At 41.1% G+C, this 15330-nt stretch overlaps 1 protein-coding gene across 9 annotated transcripts in view; it reads right to left on the minus strand.

Annotated features, from left to right (window-relative positions):
* esrrga (estrogen-related receptor gamma a) overlaps positions 1 to 15330 on the minus strand; it is a 159703-nt gene that overhangs the window by 31599 nt on the left and 112774 nt on the right. For 7 of the 9 annotated variants that reach the window (XM_020589918.1, XM_020589923.1, XM_020589919.1 and 4 more), the window contains 2 exons: positions 9386 to 9496; positions 6056 to 6238 (listed from right to left, as the gene is read on the minus strand). In XM_020589918.1, coding sequence (XP_020445574.1) covers positions 6056 to 6238; positions 9386 to 9496 — 294 coding nt within the window. The remainder of the gene's footprint in view (positions 1 to 6055; positions 6239 to 9385; positions 9497 to 15330) is intronic. The other 2 variants (XM_020589921.1, XM_020589920.1) reach the window with 1 other exon arrangement.

Consider the following 15330-nt stretch of genomic DNA (forward strand, 5'->3'; position numbering starts at 1 on the left):
ATAGATGTGTGTGTGTGTGTGTGTGTGTGTGTGTGTGTGTGTGTGTGTGTTTGTGGAACAGGTGGTAGAGAGATGTTTCTCTGCTGATTTACCACTCTCTGCTAACAAGCACCACAACCTCTTTGCTGATTGATGACATCAACAGACTTAATGAAGAAGACTGTAGAGTGACATCACCACCAGCCCGGGCTTTTACATCCCTCTCTCACTCTCTGCACAAACACTCACACTGTTATAATGTGTGTCAGTGTTAATTTAGTGAGCTGCACTCTCAGAGTTATAGAAATGTCCATATGTATATTTGTGCATGTGTGCATGTGTGTGTGTAGTTCCCCTTGGCTGCTGGGACTTAACATTTGATTTGCTAAAAGAAACCAGACATTTCTATTAATCAGTCTTTGCTGACTGACTGGCAGTGTAGTTAACTGAGTGACTGACTGGCTGGCTAAGTGACTGAATGTCAGGTAGGCTGAATGGCTAACTGCTTAGCTGGTTGTTTCAGTACAACATGAACAAAAGCGAAGCAGAGGGATAGATTAGGGTGGACTTTGCTTATTGGGTGTTTCACTGAGCATGCTGTGATATACCCCTGTTAATAAAAAGGCATATGTGAATGAGTGATCTTATCAATCATACAGTTGATCATACCGTTTCAAAATACAGAGCTGAACTAGAACTCAATGAACCTTGATTATCTGTAGGGGATACAGAGCTAAAGAGAAAGATGATGGCTGACTAGCAAAATGGGAGAAGAGGGGGTAAGGAGGGGTGTAGGAGGAGATAGTGGCTGAGAGATGAGGTTGACTTGATAGTGTAGAGGTTCAACACACCATGGAGTGAGAGGGAGGGAGGTCAGTTCACATAGATGGAGAAAAGGGAGGGAGCGACAGAGGTAGAGGGGGAGAAAGAGAGGCTATGAAGGAGGCTGGAGAGGGTTGGGATATGTAGCAATCAGGTCAGAAATGTATTGAGTTAAAAGCACTTTGGGAGTAGGTTATACTGAAGTAAATATGTGCTTTCCACTTTCCTCCAATTTCATACTCTTTCCTTTTCTCACTTCTCCCTTGTACATTTTGTTTTAAACCTCATCTTCTAGTTTGTCATTCTCTTTCACATCCTATGCTTTTCAATCACATACAGAGGAAGGTGATTTGAAATATTTAATTTCACATCTCTCATTATGTATAGAAATCAAATCATTTTTAACAAAGTATTCATGACATAGTAAGTAAAACATTTAGTAAAAAAGTAAGAGAAGAAGACAGTTTCTGCACAATTCTGGCAGCTAGCTGTTCTTTTGTTGACCATTGAAAAGAGACAAGTCAATTATGATGCCAGTGCAAGTTACTGGTGAAAGGTTAGATGTAAAATTAAGCTTCAACACTTGTATAACATTCAGCACTCCTGGTTATCAGTGGAAAAAGATCATGAAACCTCAGACTGAGCCTCGAGGGACCCCACAAGTTACAGAGTATGTAGTTCCCAAACACAAGAGTTTCCTATTGTAGTATTAGGGGTTTCCTCCTGACCATAGAGGAGCTCTGAACCTTACTTGCTCAATCATCTGGAAACAGAAAGAGAGACTCATTATAATTAAAGAGGCATGAGAAGCCCTCTGACTGAAGACTCAACCTTACATTGTGCTGCATGGTGCAAAACAGGAAGCAGGCTGTTCAGAGCAGAGCTAAAATAAAACAGCAGAAACACACTTTCAGCATGTTTACAATCTTCAGCTAATTTAATTAAAAACCCACCAGAGGATGCTTGTACTAACAACCATGATCACTGAGGAAAAACAGGCTCATGCTCATCTCCAAATCCAGATGAAGAAGGAGGAAGAAGGAATAATAAAGAGACAGACTAAAAACCAAGTGAATGAGAAGCTTGCACAGGAAGTAAGAGGACTTCCCTGTTCACCTACTATCCAATCACCATCACCGCCACCCAAACTCCTTATTTCATATCTCTATAAAGGCCGATTAAATGAATAGACCAACAGCAAACCCCCTCCTCTCCTCCATTTTTACAGCTCAATCAGACTGCGTTGCTGCAGACACATAAACCGCTTATCCTGAGTGTCAAAATTGAAAGAGGAATGAAAGAAAGATTGGGAGAAATACTGTAAGAAAAGAAAGAGCAAGTAAGAGCAGATAGGGAAGCAAGAGAATAGTGGAGGGGATGTGGGGGGTGGCCCGAGAGCAATTTCTTTTTTGAATAAAGAAAGAATGGGGGAGGGGGTTGTAATAAAAAGCACTAATGGCAAGGCCCCTAGTTCTGGTAAAATAGACTGTGTTATAGGTTCTGGCTCTTGTTCGTTCATTCATTTGTACGTTCTCTGCTCTTTCGTCAAGTGCTCGCCTGTCTGTCTTTCCCTTTTGTGTCCACAAGTCTAGATAAGAGCTGCTAGCATGACTGCCCGGTATTCATTTAGGTGGAGAGAGAGAGGGATAAAGAGAGGGAGCGAAAAACAGAGGGAGGATGAGAGAACAAGAGAAGAGAAAAGAGGGGATGAAAGGACTAATTCTACACACATATAAATAGCTCATTTTGAAGGGTCTTTTGTTCTTTTAGTTCACTCTCTCATTCACTCCTGGTTAAATATTTGCCGTTCTTCACCTTCCTCCTTCAAACACACACAAACACACTTGGCTATGATATGCAGCCCAATATGCATCTGGAGTTGTCTCTTTGAGAGCTATTAAAATGAGACCGTCTCCTCCCTAATCCATATTATTGGATGCTAAGGCCTTTCACATCCTCTGAATAATAACTCCTATGATATTTTTACATGCTCAGTTTCCTGAGTGTGATGCTCACTGCTCAGTTACTGAATAGACAGATGTGTGACAAATTAAAGGAAACCCTAAATAAATAAGCAGAAGTAAATACATACAGGAGTCACTGATCAATAAGGATTATTTTTCTTTATTATTTGATTTATCTTTTTATTCACAGAATGTTTATAACAGTTTCCATCACGACAGAGTCCCAGCACACTTGCCCTTGTGTTTATGGCAGTTTCCATTGTGAAAAAAACAGCAAAGGGTGCTGGTGCAACATATGCTGTTGTTAACGTTGGCAGAATTCTGCCTGATAATGTAGGACCGCTATTTCAGGAGATACTCCTATACTGTAGGTCGCGTAAAAGGGAAGGGACAAATGACCATATGGGTCATATAGTTTAGAAGAGTAGTTGATAAAGTGTATATTGTTCAATTCATGGTAGTTTTTTCTTTAATTTGTCGCCCATCTGTGTGTGAACATATGTATGTACAGTATAGGTTCACTTTATGTGTTGCCCACTGTTTGAATCAGCAAAAATGTTTCTACTTCTTGCCCGTGTTTGCAAGACACGTTGACATCTTTTTTCATATCAAAATTCCAGACCCAACTATTTTGCCCCAAAGGCTCCAAGCAGCCATAATTTCCTGAAGTTAGCACAAGTCATAGTCAACTGCACAAGCACAAGATCTTGCGCGAGCTCTCTGCTTTGTATACATTCCTCTAGCTCCTCACGCTTGGGTCTGGTGTTTGCTAATGAAGAAACAAGTCACCAGTGTGTTTCACTGATGTGTTTTTAATCATTTTTGAGCTAATAGTGAGGTCTATGGCACAGACTAACAAGCTGATCCAGGACTGACACGTTGGTTTTAGTCTGTATGGGGAGTGTTGAAAATAACATTAATATAGAAAACGACTGGCCTTATCCTTTAAGTGTTTGCATGCATTTCATTGTGCTTCATCTCTTTCAAACACACATGAGCATGTGTGAGTGGCACGTGCGTGGCTCGTTCCTCGTGGGATAACGAGAGAGACACACGCTGTGTCTGAAACCTCATTTTCCTCTCCTAGTGACATATCAAATGTTTGCACATAGTCCATATCAGTATGGAAATGAGCACGCACACAGACACACACACATCGGGCTTTAGAAGAAAAGAACCAATCAAAGAGATATGTGTGTATATTTGTGTGTGTGTTGTCAGAAGCCTCAAAGGTTGGGCGACCGTGTGTCAAACATGACTAGCAACACACACTCACACACACACACACACACACGTACCGTAGCCTTGTTATCTGGGGGCCTGTCTTGCAGGCAGCCTCTCTAACACTGAGTGATGTTTAAATTAGTTTACAATTTAGCCCCCTCGCTATCCGCAGACGGCTCTTAACTCAGTGTGTGTATGTGATGTGTTTTTGTGTGTGTTTGTGCGTGTGTGAGCGTAACAAATTGTTGCCAGTACGGCACACATCTAATGACTTCAAATTAGCTGCCTGGCGCTTGCCTTGACACGTTGTTACCACTGTTAGCAGCCTGAGTGTGCGTGCGTGAATGCAGTGCTGCGCAACCATATCATGAAGCATAAATTGGCTTTACTTCTCCTCTCTCTGCCTGTCTTTTTTCTCTTTGTCTCTCTGTCTCTCTCCATCAATTTGATTAAAAAATTACTGTACCATAGCGAGCAAAGTCGTGTGCATGTGTGTGCTCACATGTACACGCTGCACATAGTTATCTCACACATATACACATTTGACAAGATGTGAAACAAGACGGCTGCAAAAAAGGTTAACTGGTCTATTCTATTCAAGGCTAAAGTCATTGCAGACTCTTTATTGTTTGCCTCGTGTGTGTGTGTTCGTGTAACAGGCTGATAAAGAATGTTGAGGAGGTGTATTTCTTTCTGACAATCCATTCCACCCAGAGTGAACAGTAGATCACTTTGTACATGTATGTGTGGGTGATAGTGTATGAGTATTAGATCAGGGCTCAATGTTGTAAACAGAGACGGTTTCATAAGGCGTTCACATCACACACACACAGACACACACACTTGGGAGATGAAGAGTTCTATCTTTCTCTGTGAGCAGTGGATTGCCTTTCTCGTTCATCTAATCACGCCATCTTCTCTCCTCCGCCCAGCAATTGTTGCGCTTTGCTCCCTCCACAAAGAAAGCTGCACACACACATAACACGCACACACTCAGCCCAGCAAATAACCCTGGCTAACTCAGTCTACTCACTGGTAACAGTAGTGGGCCAAAGAAAAGGCAAGCTACAATGCAGAGCAATCACATATACATCATGTATAAGTTATTGTGTATATCTGTCTAAGTGTCGGAGTTCTTTTTGTGTATCTGTGTTATTTTCAGGAGATGCATCCCAGTGGTAAGGAAATACATATAGAGTGAGAGGTAAATGGATTAAAAGAGAAAGTAAAAAAGGGTCACAGGAAAACTAGAGGAAATAAGATAGTACTGGAATGAGGCTATATGTTGTTTTGAAAGAGTAAAATAAATAGTCAAAGAGCGATGCTTAAATGCATGGATCAATCTATATGTCTGCTTATTGTCCATTTAGCAGCACATAGATCAATACAATAACAAGAAGTGATGTATATTTCCATCTCTGTCTTTCTCCCTCTTTTTATCTCCCATTTCTCTCTCTTATTTTCACATTTATTAATATGATATAATACACATCATGTTGGAGACCCTGTTCTCCAATACCATTGACTTTACTGTTATAGATTTATGCATCAAGACTGCGCAGTATTTATGTCTCTAATCTGGTGTTTCCCCCTATAGCTTTACAACCTCCTGTGCTGATTGAGCAGTGGAAACAGGGGAAGTTCTACTCTGTGCTATTCTAAAACCACATTTCCATTTGACAATGAGACTAATCTTTGTGTTAATCTGTGTTAATCTGAGAAACCACTCTTCCTTCCTCTGCGCTGTCACAGCAGGCTCTGTCACTAAGACCAAAACCAGATTATACTTTTCAGCTCCGCCTCCCTTACATTTTGCTCCATCTTTCTCTTTGTTTCAACTGTTATGGCTGCATGCATTCATCAACTGTTTGGTTCTGAAGTGGTTGATTCTGACTTTATACACTCTCCACCAGTTCACATATTATGTATGTTTGTGTGCGTATAAGATCTCCTATACTTTGGAACTGAAAAAAAATATGTAGTAACTATATGTGGGTGTTGACAGCAACAAGGAATCAGGTTAAGTTCAGTGTGAAAGTCATGGCTCAGCAGTTTTTTCCTCCTACCTGGGATATGTTTGGCCCAGCCGATGTTGACCACCAGCTCTCTGTCCGCCAGGTCACAAAGTGTAGTCAGGGCCTTGATGTCGCTGTCTGGTACTGTTGGGTCAGGCATGGCGTAGATCTTCTCTGGCTCGGCCACCAGCAGGTGAGAGACGATTTTGTTATCTGCAAGGCAGCCAAAGGCAACTGACATGACCACCAGACAAGGAGAAAGACACAGAGACAAAGAGATGGTGAATTTTGGTCGTTTTAGGCTACAAACTGTTCCACACCAAGTCGGGGAGAAAATGTGAAAGGTCATATGCAAAGTCCCTGGCAACATGGCCTGTTAGGTAACACATACCCTGTATGTCTAAAGGCATTATGTCTGAGCTGGACACTAGACTAAAGCAGGGGTTTTCAACTAATTGTGTCCTGGGGACCACGATTCTGCCTAAGAAATAACCTGAGGGCAACTGTTGTAGGGTGGACAGACCAGATGGGCACTACTTTAATCATGAAAGTCACTTTATCTTTTGTAAATTTCAGATATTTGTATGAATTTGATTATTCAAAAATTTTTTATACATGGAACTGTTTTTCATAAATAAAAAGAAAAAATTATGATTCCTACAGTGAAACCTCAGTACATTATTGAAGGCACGGTCAGGGACAACCTTCAATGCCTTCGCGGACCACCATGTGGCCACAGACCACTGGTTGAAAACCCCTGGACCAAAGGAAAAAAGCCAGACACGCTGCATATGAGGAAATATGATACAGCACACCAATCATAATGCTATACATGACTGATCATACATGATTTCAGTATGTGACAATACACGGCACACGTTGCACATAAACATGAAGAAACATATTAAACATACAGTATTTGGTTCTGGAATACCTTGGAATGTAAATACACCTTTAAAGATGGCAAACAGCACATTTACTTTAAAAACTATCAAAAGTATTGTATAGAAATTGGAAAAAAAATCATCATTACAGCTTTTTGCGGTTCACTTATAAATATGCAATGGGAACAGCAGCTAAGATGCTTGACTACAATGTCTTGTAATGTCCTTTGGAATTTTTCAACAATCAAACAGGAGATAATTGATTTGATTTCAGTCATTTGGCAGGAAAATGAAAATGCACTTGACAAAAGATCAAAAATTATTGAAATGCTTCCATAATAGGGAATGCTCCAAGGTGTGATTAAAGGTGATTACTGTTGGTGATTCAGGTTGCCCAAAATGCTGTCTTTTGTATCACAGCCTTAAGAAGCTTTGTAGATACATTCAGAAGGGAAAGATAATACCGAACGCCAAACAGCTCATCTGGTAACAGTGACATGTGGTGATGAGATCTCTATGGCCCATTAGTAACAGACTGATACCCTGCTTCCAAATTAATCCACTGACTAATCAAGCATGGGAATAATAACAGAGGATAGAGGAGCAAGAGTGAGGGATAGAGAAAAAAAAGAGAGGGAGATAGATAAGCAATGAAAAAACTGGGAGAAGACAGACAGGTAGGAATAAAGCCGTGGACAGATTGTAAAAGACAGACAGGAAGAGTAGAGAGAGCGACAGCTAGATAGAGATAAACAGCCAGAGAGAGTGAAACAGAGTTTGGGGGATGAGTTGTGTATTGATCTAACAATCTCCACCCCCAGTTCTGTTGCGCACACACACACATTTGTACATATATATATATATATGACATATATATTCTTTCCATCCTGTTCCTTCTAGCTCCAGCTGCAGGGTCGTTTGAGCCCAACCAATCCCAGTCACACTGCAGTATCTGTGGGTAAATCTTATTTAATGTTTCCCTAATTAGAATCAATGGAAGCCCATTTCCAAACCCTGGGCTATTGTTCTGTTCTCACACAATCAATGAGGATGCTGAGGCTAGGGATTGGGCTACAGATAGATAGGCTGTGTGTGTGTGTGTATCTGAGCGAGACAGAGAGATTGTGTGTGTGTATCGACTGTGTGCGAGACAGAAGGAAAAAGAGAGTTGTAGGAAGTCTATATCAACCCTGTGTTCCTTGTTAAGTGTAGAAGTGTAGGTTTTCTTTGGCAGAGAGACATTGTGTTCATGCATAATATATATCAAGGAAAACATTTAACATAGGGGTTAAAGCCTGAATTATTATTTGGAGTGGTTGAGTAAAATAAATTATAATAAGTAAATAAATAAGTAAAATCATTTTATGTTGAAATTCACCCACAATGTGACAAATGCTTGATAGAAATAATAATAAATTCCCACCAGTGAACACGTTCAGTTAGTGGGAGCACACACATGATCTGTGTATGTAAACACACACAAACAGTGTCCACGCACTCACAGTATCCCATCATCTCAATGATTAGTGACGCAAAAGTCCTGGTACACTGCCGTGCAGCCATTCAGCATATTGGCTTAAAGCAGAATATGCTCCAGTTTAGGTAAAATGGGCTTTGGGGACCAGGCTGCTAAACACGCTAAATCTGCACCCTGTGTGTGTGTGTGTGTGTGTGTGTGTGTGTGTGTGTGTGTGTGTTATGTGTCCAAGCAGACGGTTAGCTAGAGAGCTCACTCCAGTTTTGATAGGGTTGCCAGATTGGATTTAATCCGGATTAGGGTTCTGGCTGGGCTCCCTCTCCCCTTCTTCTTCGTCTTTCTCCCTCTCTGAGAAACCCTCTCATTTAGGTTCAGTCTCTCTGTCCCTCTCACTCACTCTCTCCCTTGTTAATTTTTTCAATCATCAGACTTTGGCGACAGTTTTATTCTTTAGAAAAAACACAACCAATCCAGCAGGAAGTAAATGAATACCTTTACAGTGAAATATTACACATATAAAATGTTATGACCCCAAACTGGTAGCAGTAGAGACGGGGAGATAAACTTGGTCCCAAACAGATGGGCTTCTCATTACCCTGTGTCTATTTATGTGTGTATGTGTGCATGTGTGTGTGTGTGTTTAAATGGTTTTACTGTCCAACTGTCTCCAGTGGAACAAAAACGAATGAAAAAGTCACTCTTTATACTTCAGGTTCCTAAAGACCAAGCCCTGACTACACTTTGAAATAGTATACTGTATATGAATCTGAATATTTTCTGTTTATTTCTACAGAGAATGTTACTCATGTGCAGTCCATTGTATGTTCTTCAGTGTTTCCTTTGCACATGATGTCACATGGTGCTGCCACATATGTAGCACATATGGCCATTTGTAGAGTATCAGTTACACTGAGGACAGCATATGCAAATTCTTGTCCTTGAAAGTCACTGCTCAGCCTCAAAAGGTTCATTACATATACTCTTAACGGTCAGTTTTTTTTTTGGTGTGTGTGCCCTTACATGGCTTCTTTGGGGGCAGGGCCAACTGTGGGTTCAGGTATGGACTGTTGTCAGCATCTATCCTGCGCTTATACTTCTGTCTCCCACCACGAACCCTGTCAAGACGAACACCTGTAAGAAATGACAGACAGAGAAATATGGGTCAATACGCTGTGCATAGCACTCGCTTAAAGAGAAGAGCAAAGAGAGATTCTGACCTTTTTTGTCCACTTAACAAGACAAGAAGGCTAAAAAAATCTGCAAGCATACAAGGACCATGAAAAGACAGAGTGACAGCAAACAGAAAGAAGAGAGAGAGGAACAGTGTGAAATGGAGGAAGGTTAGATTTGAGTGTGACTCGGTGATAACTGTGCTCTTTCTGCAGTTCTTGCATGTGTGTGTCTGTTATGCATGCAGACACTTTTATGTTATCGTCAAGCTTGCTAAACTTGCTTGCCTCTTTTATTCTACAAGACAAATTTATGGAGACTATCCGAGTAAAAGGGCCTCTCTCTTACTTTCCTGTCTCTTGCCCAGTTGCCCAATCTCTGTCTCTCTATTGCTCTCTCTCTTCTGTTAATTAATTGACACAAAGGAGCCCTAATTTAATTAGGCCTATCTCTCAGGGGACTGGATGTTACCGTGGTTACCACTTAAAGATGGATAAAGAAGACAGAGGTGTCATGTAACCTGAGGAGGAGAGGAGAGGAGAGGAGAGGAGAGGAGGTACTGAAAAGGGCTGTCAAATGTTTGAAAATAAAGCCTAAGCTATTTGTTGTCTTTACCATTTAAGTGGAAGACAATGTGGGTAAGATGTGTTCTTCAGAAATGCTTCAGGGAAAAAAACTCTGTACTGTATTCTTTTATTTTCACATAAATTTTAAGTATTAATCTGACTTTTGCATAGCAAATGAAATGTTTTATACTCCTCTATGCTGACTGTTGTTTAACTACACCATGTCAGTTGAAGTCTTTTGAATTGCAATGATGTGATGTAACAAAACTGATCTTTCTCAGCGAAGACTCCACATGCACACAGAAAGCAATGAATTTCACATCTACCTGCAAAACATCAGTGGTGTCATTTAAAATAAGTACCAGAGAAATGTCACTAGTGCACAACAGACACCAAGAAAAACAGAAAGTGCTACACACTGACTGTGTGAGTGACCTGAGAAGAAGTGGGAGGGCAAATTAGCTGGTCTGTCACTGACTCACTAAGTAAGAGTATGAATGTTGTTGGTTTTAAGGCAAAGTATTAAGATCAGTTACTGAAAATAACTCAAATGTGATTTTCAACATTCAAAAATACCCCCACATAAAATGAAACCAAAATGTTTAATGTATATTAATAGCGACATTTCAAACAGTAAGGATTTATATTACACATGGACAGAGAGATTTAAATGCTCTAAAAAATGTCCCGACCACATTTAAAACAATAAAGACATTTCTCAGAAAGACCTCCTATTAACGGCAAAGAAATAAAGACACATAGCATGTTTGTGTATTAATTAGCATTTGTAATTGACTGTATGTACATCTTTCCCCATTTTTTTTACGTGTTTTGTATTTGTACATGTTGCATCTGTGATGCGAGTGTGCATGCTTTCTATGGAAATGTAGTCATCACAAAGCTCTAACTAGCCCAGGCAGCAGTCAACACAGTGAACTGAACATGACATGCATCTGTGAGTGTGTGTGTATGCTTGAAACGGAGACAGGTAGACAGAAGGGCTGACAGTCCAGGTACAGTGGGGGGCCCGGTGTCAGCAAACGGTCAAGAAACTCTTACCACTGGGGGGTAAAAACCCGGTCACACCCCCACGCTCTGCTTTCTCTGTCACATTCACACACTAACCCACACCACTGTGGTGTGTTTGGGTAAGCCTCAACAAGCAGCTCGCTCAGGCACTACCAGGGTCAGTGGTTGGCCAGAAGAAGAGAGAGCAGAAACAGGCTTAGTAGAGGCAGATGATGGCAGAAGCAAGGGGGAAGGTTGATGTGTGGATAGGGAGGATGAATAAAGACTGAATAAAACAAAGGGTTTGAGTCAGAAAGCAATTTTGGCCAAACGTCTCTGCTTCCCATGTCTGTACCGTGCATCTCTTATGATACCATCAATTTTATCAGTGGTACCATGAGCCTGGCCACTCATTTAATAAGGCAGCATGGTACCAAAGTTGAAGTAAACAGCAGTGACTTTAATGTTACCTGTGGGAGCAGTTAACCTGAAGCAATGCAAGCACTGGAAACGAATACTGCTTCCAGGGAACTCGTGTTCCTCCCTAGTTACTGCACCCCAGTCGGGAGCAATAACTGGAGCAATAAGCTATAATAATTTGTGCACAAATACAGTTGTGTTGCTTAAAATGGTAGATTTAGTCAGATTCTGAGATATTAGTGTTATACAGTACCCAGCTCAGAGAAATACACAGAGAAGAGTCTGAAACCTTACTGTCTGTCATTTCTCACTGTTCACTCTGTGAAAGAGGAGGATGAATTCTGTCCAACTTAAGCAAAATAAATCATTTTTTCTCTGCCTTAGCTACTACAAGTCAAAACTGGCATTGAAAAACTAGCTACTATGAAAGCCAACTTCACTTTTGTTGGGACCAAAAAGTGGCACTTGAACACTGCAAAGGCTACAGAGGGAATGACTCTCCATACCAGCAGGTGGCGGTAGTATATACTGTGTTTGTCAATCGAAAAGGAGAAGATGAAGAAGATTGCAGCTATACAAACTGTAAACAAAGCAGTTGTCGCTCACCACAGAAAGTTTATAACTGCCTCTAATCAAGAATATGATAAGAAGCTGCAAATGGAACTCGCCTTGTCAGCCCTTGGGCTTTTGATTGTCTCGTTCACCAATTCAACGTGCTGAGTTGGCTGAAAAGCCACCAACATGGTCCAACTAGTGCCAACCGTGTGGGACACACCACAAGAACTAAGGCCACAGACGCTCGTGGACGCCCGACGGTCGGCTTGGTGTGTCACGGGCCTTAAGCAAGGCACTGCACCCAAAGCTGCTCTCAGTGGTTGTCCCACTGGTGTGTAAGTGTGTGTGTGTGTGTGCGCACTTGGGAGTGTGAATAGGCAAATAGTGTGAAAGCACTTTGATTGTGCAGCAATGCATAGAAAAGTGCTATACAAGTTCAAATGTATAGCAACAAAAATTGAGTCTGGTATAAGAAGAAACATTCCTCGTTAAAATAAATACGATAATGGCTAATTAACATTAAAAGATTCTACATATAAAGCAGACTGTCTATGAAGATAATTTTTTCCTGTCACTCTTGCACTTAAAGGCAACATACACACACTTTCTCTCAAACACACTGTTCTGTTAAATGTTGCCTTTTTCTCTACCACACACAGACTCTGACATGAAGACTCAATTTCTTTTCCTTAAACCTAAAAGACCCAGTGCTGTGCTGAGCTGACTTCATAAAGAGCCCTCACTAACTACCTCATCTATTTTCCACCGAATTAAGTCTCTCTCAGCACAGATTAATGATCAAATATAAATGAATCAAATTAAAAATTGAAAATTATATTTCCAAAGCCCACAAAAAGAGACAGGAAGAGGCTAGGGGGAGAGTGAGAGTGCTTTACCTCCTCTTAACAAATGAGCCTTCAAATCATAAAGAATGGGCAAGAGGGCAGAGGAGGGAAGGAATGAGGACAGGAGAGGACAAGAGAGGAGAGGAGATGGGAAAACGGTTAGGGGAAAGGAAATGTAAATATCAGCAAAAATGTTAAAAAGAAAAGGTGAAAGAAGAACAGAATAACTGAACAGGGAATGAGCTAAAATGAAATGCAAAGGTGAGAGAAAAGAAATAAAATTTGGATAAAAGTGATTTTAAAACAGCATTAAAGGAAGATTATGTAGTGAAAGTGTATGTATGAAAGTGTAGAAAGTGAGAATGGAAGGTTGTGAAATAAGAGGAAGGGAACAAGCAAGTAATGATGGTCTAGTAAACAAAGGAAGAAATGAGAGCAAGAAAAAAATTAAATGACAGATAAAAGAAAGTGATGCCTAATTAAAGGAAATTAGATACAGGGAGAAAAGCATCCAAGATAGTAGAAAAGACTAAATCCAGAGGTTATATGCTTTAGTTATATGCTGAGGGTCTTGGTCAGAGAGGAGACCAAGAACCTGACGGTCCCTCCAACACAGCTTCAGAAGTCCTCTGCAGAGATGGAGAACCTGCTGGAAGGACACCCATCTCAGCAGCTCTCCATCAATCAGGCCTTTAAGGTAAAGTGGTGAGACAGGAGCTGCTGAGTAAAAGACAGACGGCAGCTGCTTGGAGTTTGTCAGACTGCATTTAAGGAGGAGAAGGGCTCTCTGGTCCGATGAGACAAAAACTGAACTCTCTGGGCTGAACTCCAAGAACTGTCTGGGGAATCTGACAGAGCCTGGGAGTCATGAAGAGTCGTGTCATGAAGAATGGGCTAAACCGCCCAGTGTGCAAAGCTTGTAGAGACCTAGCCAAGAAGACTCGATGTAACTGTTGCCAGCAGGTCTTTTAGGAGATGAATTAAGGGTCTACATATGTTTTATGTAAGAGATTTCAGTTTCTGATTTAATAGATTCCATGTTTTCACTTTGTAATTGAGTATAGACTGATGGGCAAAATGACAGTTTTTTCCATTTAAAATTCAATCTACAACACAAAGTGTGCAAAAACCTGAAGGGGTTCTGAATCCTCGCACATGCACACACACACACACACACACACACACACACACACACTGACAGTGATGAAGGTGAATCATTTCTATCGTGGGAATATTGCTGTCTGTCAATAACACGATCTGCACTGATCACATCAGCATAGATTTTACACTGCAGTGGTGTTACTGTGTCAGCGTGCATGTGCATATGTGTGTGTGTGTTCATGAACAGCTGAAGGATTGCGAGTGAAATGCTTCTGACACCTAAGTGGTTTTGAAGAGAGAATCTACAAGCATGGAAAGAGGGAGGAAAAGAGGAATGGATTGATTTCAGATGGTCAATGACATGATAAGAGAATGGGAGAATGAAAGAGGGTGAAAAATGTGGGTGAGAGTAGAGAGAGGAGTAGGAAGACAAATAAAATTGGATCACAGCAAAAAGAAAGAGGGATGAAAAAGCACAGGAAGAAGAAAGAATTGAAAGAGGCAGACATAAGGGAAGAGTGAGAGGGAGGAAGAAGCGAGACAGAGAGAGAGGGGTAGGTTTAATGGTAATTGAATTGTAACAGGGTTGAAATCTCTGTTCCATCTTACACCAGGTTATGTTTCTCTGTGTGTGTATTAGTCTGTGTGTGTTCAATGGAAGTGTTGATTTAATAACATAAAGGGTTTTCCTATGTGTGTTTAAGAACTGATGGGCGAGGAGACCGGGTACGACAACAGACACATTTAGATCTAATATGTGTGTGTATCTATAAATCTACTGCATGTAAATGAAGACTGAGAAATAAGCGAGGGAATGACAGAAACATGTTACATATAATGCAAATAAAGCTACAGAAAAAATGGATTCATCAGCCGTGTTTGCATTATCTGCCAACAGCTCCTAGCTAGCGTTAGCTCCTGAGACAAGAGCTGAGATCAGGGTGCAGAGTCATTTTTCAGTCTGTTGCTCTCATAGATGAGATCTCTAGATGTGCTGCGAGTTACCATCACCAGGAAGGCACAGCAGAGGATGTACTTCCTGCATCATCGCCGAAAATTCAACCTGTGCAAGGAGCTGCTGATGCAGTTCTACAGAGGACTCATCAAGTCTGTTCTCTGCTCTTCCAAACAGGACAGGAACAGACTCCAGTGAACAGTCAGGACTGTAGAAAGAGCCATCGGTGCCAGCCTGCCCTCCATGGAGGACCTGTACACCTCATGAGACAAAAGGAGGGCAGAGATTTCTGCAGACCACTCACACCCTGGACACAAACTGTTTGAACTCCCCCTCTCTGGACAG

Source organism: Monopterus albus, unplaced genomic scaffold (assembly GCF_001952655.1).
Source record: "Monopterus albus unplaced genomic scaffold, M_albus_1.0 scaffold10.1, whole genome shotgun sequence".
In the NCBI taxonomy this organism is placed as follows: domain Eukaryota; kingdom Metazoa; phylum Chordata; class Actinopteri; order Synbranchiformes; family Synbranchidae; genus Monopterus; species Monopterus albus.